Here is an 11,443-nt window from a genome sequence, read left to right on the forward strand (position 1 = left end):
CATTATCAGTTAGCAAACATTGCTTTCACTGCAGCCAGGGATACACGTTGCATAGCAAGCACCCAACTTCTGTCCTATGCACTGATGAGACCGAAAAAGGTCAAAAGCAGATGTCCCAAGTAGGTCTATTGGCTATGCACTTCTTTAACCCAAACTGTGTATTACAGCAGGCATAAGCTTAGAGGGTTCCATGTTAAAATGCATGAGTGACTGTGTTCATTTGCATGTCCTTTCCCAGAATCCCTGGCTGCAGTGGAAGCAGTTTGCCAAGACAGGGGTGTGAGAATTTTCGGGGGGGGGGGGGCATAGGCAGTTGCAGAGGCCCCGCGCTCTTCCGCAAGGCATTTAAATTAAATGTCTGGGATCGTGTGAGGCCCCTGCAACGTCACTTACCGGGATTCAGAGGCTTGGTGTGACGCATCGCCATGGCAACATGGTCATTTGACACCAGCAAGAAGTAAGGGGGGCACGAACAACAGGGGGGGGGGGGCAAGCAGGCAGGGGAGGCGCAGTTCAAATAGTTTGGGCACCCCTGTGCTAAGAGATAATGGGGAGAAGGCTGCACCCCTGTCAGACGTGAAGGTGCTCACAAGTGAGATTTTTATTTGCTCTACACTGTATGGTCAAGGGTGTGTCACTTTTTTTTTTAAACCCACCATAACTTTAAATGTCTAAATGAGATTGGGAGATAAAAAAAAAATATATATAATCATGTTCCCCCCATATTTTATTTTAGACAGTTTGATTATGATGCCTTTATTTACAAAATCAATGCTATATAAAGAAGATCACTATCAATATGGCAAAAGAATGGAGGTCTATTTAAGTCACTGTGTTGCATAATTTAAAAAAAAAAAAAAAAAAGGATTTTTTTTCCCCTGTGCTAAATGTGAACATCTTTTGCATCCAGTAGACTTTACTTTATAAACAGCTCCCTATTAAGTCAAGTACTTTGATTCTACGATTCATCTTTAGCCCATTCCTGGGGCAATGGGGCCTAAAATGTGGGAGAAGGCGAGTGCAACAAAAGGGTTAAACAAGCTAGATATACTGACAGATCTAATACTTTGGAACCTCCTGGAAAGGTTTGCTTTGGCAATATGCCAATAAATTCTGCAGGAAGAGAGCCATTTTTCAGTTCAAACACGGCTTAACCTGTAACCAGGCAGTTCAGACAAAAACAGCCACCTTACAGACAACACATCCATGTGTATACTTTATTTCCAAAAAATTTATTGGGAGAACTACAAAAACATTTACAGTACAAATTTTACAGGTCTCACATGTTGTAGTGAATTGACTAATATATAAATATATATTCAACTCAAGTCGACTTATCTTTTAGTTACATTCAGGGAGGGAAAAAAAATAAAAAAATGTCTGTTAAAGTAGTCCAAAGAGAGTACACAGTACTCAATCTGTACCTACTATGTACAAACAAAAACTAAAGCTACTTCTCAGTCATTTACCATCCAGGTAAATTGCAGAAAAAACGCTTGGCTTTCTATGTAGGGAAATTTAAGGAATTTAATGAAGGACCAAAAAAAATAAAAAAATTAAAATAAACAGGTTCATGTACTGCATGACGTTTTATATTTGAAGGTTGCCTCCTTACTTCTAAAAGTGGTAAAATATTAAAATAAAACCCATCCCTACATTCAAATTATCACTCCTTACGAAAAAAATACTTATTTGGTTGAGGAAGGTTTAAGGCAAGTGTGGACCATTCAATAAGGCACTGTGAAATATAATACTGGGACCCCAATTATTGCTACATACTGTCATCACAGTGATTGCGTGGAATTAGGTATACAAAAAAAAAAAACACTTTTTTGGTTGGTATAAAAACAATCAATAGAGAGTGAGCCACTCAAGTCTAATTGAAATGGTTTTGTATTAAATTCACTTTTGGACGCGCTACAACCATTTTACATACTACAAAAAAAAAAAATCCATAGAAATTCCTCAAACTTCTTCCACAGCAGAGATTTCTATAAAGAAACCATTCAATCTTTTATTTACGTAAACAAGGAAAGAAATTAATGAAATAAATATTACATACAATCTCTTAAATTAAGATTTTACTCATTTACAATAAAATAACCAAGTGAAGTTACAAAAAAAAGGCATATATTACTGTGAAAAGAACATACACTCCACATTTGGCAGATTAATAATGGCAATCATAATTTAAACATAATAAAAGAATATATATCTATTGCTTTTTTCATCATACCCGATAAATACAGTATGAACAAATTACCAAATGTATACTTTTCACAAGATAATAAATAAGTTAAATAGTTTCATATCGAGTTGTGTGCAGTGACAGGCTAGCAACTCAAACAGCTAAAAATAATAATAACAAAAAAATAAATCAGCAGTTATTCAACATTTATAAACTAAACTCAATTGAGTGCTTCCAAATAAAGCAACAAATATTGTTCTAAGCTAACAGCCCACTAAGTGGTGGCAAGGAAACCTTTGTTAAACTTTGGAATGGAAGTTTTAACATTTGTTAATCTAAAGAAAAGAGGGGGGAAAATATAATAATAGACATCTAAGAGGGTTGCTCGTTATTAAGGCATATTCTTGGCAGGATGCTGGATTTTTAAAAGCTTATAGGTTCAGACTGTGTTTATTATTAAACTCCTTTCTCTACTAAAAAAAAACGCTTGGAGAAGGCTAGACTGCAATTCACATAATAAGAGTTTGCTGTTCTAATGCTTCACTGTTTAAAGAGATGGAATGCCTGCTGGTGCATAAAACTACTCCCCACCCCCCCAAAGAAACATCCCACCCCCTCACCCCACAGTCCTATAAAAATAGTTTTTGTTCTTTCTATTCATTACATTTGCTCATTTGCAAATAAGGTTGGTTTGTTTTTTGTTCAGCTTTTAGGATTTTTTTTTTCTCCTTTCATTTCTAAAGTCATTTTTCTTGCTCTGCTTATTAATAATAAAAGACAAAAAAAAAAAAAAAAAAAAAAACACGAAGGAGGGGGATGTGTGTGCAAGCTTCAATAGTTCCAAGTCTTCAGTCCTTGCTGTGATTAGATGCATGTATGGTTGGTATATCCCCCCCCCCCTCCCCCTCCCCGTGTCTCTGCAGGGTGTCAGCTCAATCATCGGAGATGGAGAGCCGGCTGAAGATGGGCAGGCGCCGGCCAGCGTCCAGGCTGGGGGACTCCGAGCCGCTCAGGCTGCCGGAGCTTAGCGAGCCGCTCAGATAACTCTCCCGGTCGGACAGAGAGTCCGGGGGGCTGGGGGGAGCATCGAACACCGGGGACTCAGAGAGGCGCCGCAGGGGCTGGAAGTTAAAGGGCGGCGGCGGCGAGGAGGGTGGCTGCTGCTGCTGCTGCCGGTAGTAGGCGGCGGTGGCCGCGTTGTGGTGCTGCCCGGACAGGTGCTGGGTTTGGATGGCCAGCGGGGTGATGAGGCTCCTCAGCTCCTGGCCGGAGAAGGTAAAGGCGTTGTTGGCACAGGACAGGGCGCTGGGTGACAGCAGCAGGTCCTCGCAGTACAGCAGGGAGGAGGAGGACAGGGGAGGCGGGGTGCGGGAGCTCGGGCTCTCCAGCCCGTGGTGATTGGGGAAGCCGGAGAAGCTGAGGCTGTGGTGCAGCTTGGGTCGCTGCTGCTGCTGCTCCCCCCCACCTCCTCTGTGGCTGCCGAAGTGCAGGGTCAAGCCGTCCCGCGGCTGCACCGCACGCATGTCCGATCCGCCGCCGGCCGTCCCGCCGCCGCCGCCACCGTGGGCCTGCCTCCGCTCCTCCGCGTTGTGGATGAAGTGGCAGCGGGGCCCGTACGGGCAGAAGCCGATGGTGTGGAAGGTGCGGCACAGCTCCGTCTTGTACTTGGGGTGGCGGGTGAGGCTGCGCAGCTCGTGGAAGCCGTGGGCGAACTGGCACTTCTCGCCGTACTTGCAGGCGCCGCTCTCCTCGTAGGGCCGGCACAGCTCAGTCTTGTAGCGGGTGGAGTTGACCTGCGCCCCGGATTTCTGCTGCTGCTGCTGGTGCTGGAGGTTGAGCAGGTGCTGGCTGCGCTCCCCATTCTCGCTGAACGAGCGGTCCCGGAACTTGTTCTCTCTGTTCAGCAGGGCGGTGCTGAGCGAGGAGGAGGGGGGGGACGGCGGCTCCTTCGCGTTGCTGTAGGCCGAGTTGCTGGGGGACTTGGGCGACGAGTTGTGGTGGTGGTGGTGGTTGTTGTTGGCCAGGGCTTGCAAGTTGCTGGCCGAGTGTCTGCGGAGGAAGCCGGGGATGAAGCTGCTGGTGTTGGGGGAGCTCAGTGGGCTGCCCACCGCCTTCTTGTCCAGCATGCTGCTTAAGTTGAGGTTGTTCAAGGATTTCTCGTTCTGCAAAGGGGGAAAAAAAAACACAACTAAATGTTAGATGCAGTTGCACATTGCAAACTGTGTTGAAAATAAAAAAGTTTCGTTTCACCAGCTTTTGACCTACAAACAGCTGGTGCTAGGAAAAAAAATAAAGTTTAGGTGTTAGAGAAACTTCCTAATGTGCAGAAAACCTAGTTATTACCCATATCCAGCACTGCAGATGTATAATTCGGGGTGGGAAGGGTGGGGGGGGGAGAGGAAAGACGACACACATGAATCCCTGGCCTCCTGCCTATTTGCAGGGATCCTCAAGAAGTTGGGATAGATCTTTCACAAGAGTAGCGTGGATGTACTCTGGTGCAAAAAAAAAAAGTAATTTTTTTTTTTTTTAAATGCATACCTTGCAGAAAAGTTCGATGTCGTAGAAGGCAGATAAAAGTGTTGCAGACATTTCCAGATCCAGTTTGAGGCGATTAGCGACACCGAAGGACCGAAAGATCCAGCTTTCCTTGAAGGCTCTGGAATAGCCACGACTAAAATGTATTAAAAAACAAACAACAAAAAAAGTGTGCTGATAGTGAGGTCCAATGATCCCGCCGGCTTGGTGGATATGAGGAGTGCAACGAGCTTGACTGCTTGGAACTTGTTTGCTAGTGTGCACGCTGAAATATATAAATGGTAGAAGGGCGCGCGGTGGGCGGGGATAGAACGCTGACCCAGCCGAGGTCTCGAAGCCAACGCCTCCCTGCCTGTGACGTCACAAAAGCTCATTCCATTGGCAGACGCCAATGTTCTTGGGTAGAACGCGCGGACTTTATTCTGGGCGGCGCAGCAGCTGCAGTCACAGTGTAGCAGGTCTGCTCCATAGAGCGCTGCATGGATATGCACACGGAGCTTTGCAAAGTTTTATTTATTTATTTTTTTGTCGGATGAGGTTGCCGCCCTTTTAGAGGATTCCATATTAAACAGTTCTTTTAATAATCGACACATATGGGGTTATTTAGAAATCCGTATGTTACATTGTTACTTTGACTCAAGTACCCCCCCCTTGAATTGCTGGTGTGTAGTAATTTTTAAGCAAAGGGGAGGGAAACTAAAGCCACGCTGCAAACTGGATCTGAAAACAAAATCTGCAGCTTTTCGTTTTCATTGCAAAGTTTTGCTTCTCTCTGTGACGGGACTTGCAAAGCAAATGCTCCATTTTGAAATCAGCTTCAATGTCGAAGCGGCCTGCAAACCACATACTACAATTGACATTGTCGCAACAAAATCTACTTGGAGGGGGATTGCAAAAGCGATACACCCAATTACAAATGAATTTTAGAAACCGCGGAGGGGGTTAATAACGTGTTGCGCGCCTTTGCCGCACTGAAGGGGGGTAGGCAAACAGCCTCGATGCGCAGTTGAAACAATGTACTTTGTGTTGGCTGTGGGGTTGCGACTTGTCTCGCGTTCCTAGGAGCACAGATGATCACGGGTTCCCATATATCACAGTTGCTGGGCCTCTGACAGCAGGGTGTCCCGGGAGTCTCAATGAATCAAGGAGTATTAGGGAAACATGACTATCCCAGTCCCCCCCTTCTCTCTCTTGGGTTTCCGTGTTTATTTCCCTCCCCCTGTCTGTGAGAAATGGCTGATGGAAACTTTTTTTTTTTTGCTCTCCCGGTCAGATCCTTTCACATTCAGCTGACAGGAGCTGCACAACAGTAAAAGGGCATGGATGCAGATAACGCACCGGGGGCTCTGGGCAAAAGTATTGTGGGACTTAATGCATTCACCCAATGAAGAAAAGCTAAATGTGATCACACTTAAATGTAGTGTATGAAATAACAAGTAATAAGCTTGCGTTTGTCAGAATTGCAAAAATGTGTTGTAACCCTGAAGTTACAGGTGGCAGTTACAAACTAAACAAATGTATGACGTGTTTTCACCCCCTTATGAGCACACTAAACTGCTGAATCGGGGACACGAGTTGCTTGGTGACCTGTACTTGCATACTTTGTGACCATCACAGGCCCCCTGCGGACATGTTGCATGGGATCCTGTTTCATGAAGCTAAACAAAAATGGCTAGAATGAGAATACACACCCAAAACCAACTACAGACAGTGCTCGGTTATCCAACGGAATCCGTTCTGGAAGTAGCGTTATATAGTGAGTCCCATGTTAATCAGTGGGGGTGAGCGTTGGATAACGCAGTCCGGAGTTGAAAAACGGCACCTAAGGTTGCATTGTAAAGCGTTGGATATGCCATTCGTTGTAAAGTGAAACGTTGGATAACGAGGACTACCTGTATAGTTGAGCTGCCCATGTACTTTCTTTGCTCTCATTGCAAGGGATGTGGGGGGGGGGGGGGGAGAGAGAGTGTGCTGTATAAGCAATTGCTTAGTTTGTTAATGCTGGTAAATATGGCTGTGCTGGGTTAGTGTCTGTCAAAGGACAAGAAGTTAGCTTGTTAATCGCATCACAAGACCTTGAACGTCTGCCAACTCCCTGGGAACGAGTCAGCGCGGCCGCATTTTGAAGGCATTAAAAAAAAAAAGATAAAATAAAGACAAGAAAGGCTGTAACAGAATAGTGGGCGGTGGCAGCCGCAGGCAGGGCTCGCACATACAGGTTGAGATAGGCCCAATAGCCTTTCCCTATAGACAAACTCTTAAGTATTAGTACCATGTGGTATACTTGACACCGGGAAACCCTGATATGCAATCACCAGTTTGTTACAAAGTGCTGCAATGTGGTGGAACCCGGTGAGTGTTCAAACACTGGGCGATCATTGGGACCCCTTTGCTAGGTTTTGTGACCAGCTGTAAGCAGTGAGTTACACACTGAAAACTACATCTTCCCAACTCCCAGAATGGAGAAACTATTATTTTTTTTTGTTGCAATTGGTCTCTGTGCAGTAATTTTAAGTGACTTTTTTGGTGCTTAAGAGGTTAAAATAGGACATACTTGAAAACGAGGTAACTCTCAATGTACTTTCTTGGTAAAACGTTTTATAAATAAAAAAAAATAAAAAAACTTGGCCCCCTGCTCCTTTTGTATCAAGCTGTAACCACCACAGATCTTTTAAATAATATTTTTAAAACATGATTGAAGATCCAAAGTGGTCCCAAAGCACTGATGGTGTCACAATATGTTCCTGGGCTGAATACGGCCACAGATGTAACTATCTCAGTGCTGGGTACATAGCACAGTATTACCACTCCTTTGACAGCCAAACTCGTGAAGCAGTGTGCATACTTGACACCTTTTAGGTACTAATAGGAGGTAACAATACAATAAATCAAGTGATTTCTTCACTGCTATGGGAAGCAGGATCATGCATTGTCTCTTGGGGACAGAATGGTTTTAAGAGTCAACGGCACTGAAACTTTTTTTAATGCAGATATTCACCTACATCAGAAGGAAGGTGCATGTCCCATCCTCTTGGCACCGAAGAGGTTAAATTAACTTCTGCCACCAATACAATAAAAGCAATGCACTATAATTTATACCACTCCATTCCCCTCTTGTACCGTGCTGTGGAATGTTAGCGCTTATACATACACAATAATCATCACAGTCCCTTTCCCATAGTTTTTGGAATGGCTATAATTTAGAACCTAGAATCTGCACATGTAGTTTGTTGCAGAACTTGCACTTCAGCAAAAGCATGAACGAGCAAAAAAAAAAAAAAAAAAACCACATTGCACTCACTTAAAAATACTGCATTAAAAGGGTTCACACAGCACCTGCCCACCATGCAACAGAAGAAACGTTGTTTGCTCGACCGGCACCCAATCAATGGATTAACCCAGGAGTTATCTGCTGCAAATGCAAGAGCAACAGCTGCAACGACTGGTTAATTCAGCATTTGAGTCGGTGCACACAGCAAGATGTACGCCTGGAAGTCACAGCATGTGCAAGCGCAGCCTGACCACGTAGCAGGAAGTCAGAGCAGCAACAACAACGCATCCACATTAACCCCCTTCAGTGCTGCAGAGCCATGCAATGTAGGGACCCGTGCAAGCACATGGTGAAGAGTAGCCATACATTCTCACTGACCATGCTCAATTCCTTTCTTTTTTTTCACTGATTTAATTTTTTTTATTAAGAAACCCCTTTGTTGATACAGGATAAACACATACGTTTCAAAGAACTTTGCCTTCAAAGAATGAGGCTCTGTAGAAATAAAGTACCGAGCCGCTGCAGTATTTTAATAAAGCTTTGACCAACGCTCTTAGCGCGTATTTCAGGAAGATGAAAGGAATACGACCAATGGTCTTTATTCCTTTTCAATTGTAGCAGCTTAAGCATGACGGGGGTTTGATCGCAGAGCTGCTCTGTCCTGTTGGAAGTGAGGTTTTTGGTTAGTGAATGGACACAACTTGCACCCCCCCCCCCCCTCCTGGTCACCACACCCAGCCCTGCAGGATCCATCCCCCACCAGCAGCAAAGGCTGGTTAATGACTGACAAGCCAGCTCCCCTTCCCCCAAACTGCATATCTCTCCCGCCCTGGAGCTCGTGCAGCTGGTTTGCAGACTGTGCTCTATCTGGATATATTGAGCTGAGGGTTAACCCCTCCAGGGGTAGAGGGTCAAGCGATAGGTTTCAAAAGCCGGGTAGTTCGGTCCAAATGAGAAAACAATGTTTACCTTTTATAACTGCACTTCATTGTCAGATCCACCAAAGTTTTTTTTAGTCCGATGTAAATACTGCTATAAAATTATTTTTTGCAGGGCTCTTGAATGTGGCTACAAGTGTGACTTTTCAAAGTTGTCTTAAAAATGCATAACTACCTCACTGCACGGTTTTTACTTTATGTAGTTATGAATCCATGTGATTAGCCTTTAACGAATATTATATATTCCATGGTGTGGTTGTGTTTTTGTGCATACTGTACATTTGAAACATTACTGTGCCTTACTAATAAATAAACATTACAATGTTAGAAAAGGCATTACATGCCCGAGTGCTTTTACCGAATTACTATTTAATGGATGTTGCATAATCGAGCTGTTTTTGTTTAAGGCCATACAACTCCCTAGCCTTTTTTTTAACCCCTGCAGTACTAGAGTTCTTAACATCTCACTGCTGACCTACAGTAGATATTTGCAAATGTGTAAGGGTTAAGGTTCTGGGGCAAGGGAGATAATGAGGCTCCCCATGGCAACTGAACTTCTTGTAACTGCTTTTAAATGGCAAGAGGGCCTGCAACGTTTTATATCCCTCTCTGGCAAGGACAATGCTACCCATTCTAGTACTGGAGGGTCATACACATCCATAGTTACTTTAAGACTTGGCATTCTGGGGCAAGTTGAAAAGTGGATTTCCCTCTAGGCCTCCTCTAACCAATCCAGCGCTGTGGGGTCATGAACAAAGCTTGTCTGAGGACCTTAGACAATTTGGAACCTCCCTTCCATGCACCCTAAAATACCAACCCGGATCTTCAAATGCAAGACATCCCCCATAAACACTGAGACCCCAACTGTACCATTGAGGCACACTTTCCAATCTTTCTTCAATCTCTCTTGTACAGTTATTCACAGGTCAGATTCTAGATATTAAAAAAATTCCTGGCATACACAACTCATCCCTTTGCTGCTGAAGTGTTTTTATTTATTTGTAAAAAGTTTTACCAGGAAGTAATACATTGAGTTACCTCTCGTGTAACTGTGTTGGGAATACACAATGGTCTTGCTACATATAGGAGCAAGGTGAGGTCTTCTGCATCAATGACCGTTGTCCTTTGTACCCCCACTAGCCTAAAAAGCCGTTCTTGAAATAAAAACCCAGCACCCCAGTACTGACAGATTTCACTCTTCACAGCCCTCATGGTGTCTTGACATCACAGCACAAATGGGCTGTCCTGCAGTTACTGAAAAGTCACTTCCACTTGTAATCTTCCAACTGAACACACACCCCCTCCCTCCCATCAGCCACAAAAGACCTTTGTGTAGTAATTGTCCCATGATCAATGAGCCCTGGAATTTTATGAGCATGGTAAAATATAACCCAATGGCTTGGCACTGCTGGAGTAGGGTTATCATGAGGTAATTGTCCCCTTCCCATGTTATTCAAATGGTGAATTTCAAATGCTATTGTTATTCAAATGCTGAGCGAATGTTGAAAAAAAAAAATAGATCTTCTATTATTACTGAATTATAGGCCCTCATGGTTGTTCAAAGCTAAGTGCCATCATGCTACATAGGTAAAATACAATTTAAGATCAGACTACAACCAATATAAGATTTTTAATGTGCGATAAACATTTGGTTGCGAAGTAGTACAGTATGAAGTTTTCCAGTAGCTAAATCTATGCTTCCGGTATTGTGCATAATGTTCACAGTGGACATATGTAAAATAAATGAAAAATGCGTATTTCTTACCTATACGCATTTAAAAAAAAAATGCGGTTCTTTCTGATTTAACTTTTTCCAGTGTTGGGACCTTCAAGGCATTACACAGCTTTTACCACCCCTCTGGCACTCAAGGAGGGTTAATTTAGCTAGATTCCTTTACACAAAGAACTCCATGCACTTCCAATCATGAGAGTTTCGGCAGAGTGACATCTCCATCAAGTGGCCAATATTGGTACAATACACAGTGAAACAAGCCACATGCACTCACTCTAAGCAGGAGTCTTTCCTTAAGCAAAAATGACATTCAATATCATGGGGGCTGTAAGGAGGGGTGTAGCCCCCTGCTGGGTTTATACATTTTTACATGATGGTAATGTATGTCACTGATTTTGTATGTACAGCACCCGCACCCAAACAAATTGTTCCTGCACCCTTGTTCAATATTTATTGAAAATAGTTCATCTTAGAGTAGCTGTGCAACTTAAAGTTTATATTGCAGTTGCAATAAGACTAATTTTTTTAAGCATTTAAAAATGTGCTTGATCATTTAGGACATTTTAATAACTTCACAAATGGCAAAGCCCTAGTAACCACAGTGGTTCTGTAGACGTGTAGATTAGTTGTAGGTTGCTATATTTTTTAATAGACAACAATAGAGATTTAATTATTTCAGTGTCAGGGGCCGCATGATGCATTCAGTCTGGAAGCGTTTAAAATGACTCTTTAAAACTCCCCAAATCAATGCTCAGTCTAAACTGCTGTCAGTTGTA

General features: G+C 43.4%; 1 protein-coding gene across 1 annotated transcript; it reads right to left on the reverse strand.

The window, feature by feature from the left end:
* Positions 1-1,216: 1,216 nt before the first annotated feature.
* On the reverse strand, positions 1,217-5,010 carry ZFP36L2 (ZFP36 ring finger protein like 2). Its single transcript, XM_075595759.1, has 2 exons — positions 4,730-5,010; positions 1,217-4,350 (listed from the first exon to the last, which is right to left on the reverse strand). Exons 1-2 carry the CDS (start codon positions 4,778-4,780, stop codon positions 3,121-3,123), a joined length of 1,281 nt encoding a protein of 426 aa, XP_075451874.1. The 5' UTR covers positions 4,781-5,010; the 3' UTR covers positions 1,217-3,120.
* Positions 5,011-11,443: the final 6,433 nt, after the last annotated feature.

This window comes from Ascaphus truei, chromosome 4 (assembly GCF_040206685.1).
Source record: "Ascaphus truei isolate aAscTru1 chromosome 4, aAscTru1.hap1, whole genome shotgun sequence".
NCBI lineage: Eukaryota > Metazoa > Chordata > Amphibia > Anura > Ascaphidae > Ascaphus > Ascaphus truei.

Coding starts and splice junctions, on each gene's coding strand:
- ZFP36L2 (XM_075595759.1), bottom strand. CDS start 4,780: ATGTCTGCAACACTTTTATCTGCCTTCTACGACATCGAACTTTTCTGC. Junction 4,351..4,729: donor ACATCGAACTTTTCTGCAAG/GTATGCATTTAA, acceptor CCCCCTTTGCAG/AACGAGAAATCCTTGAACAA.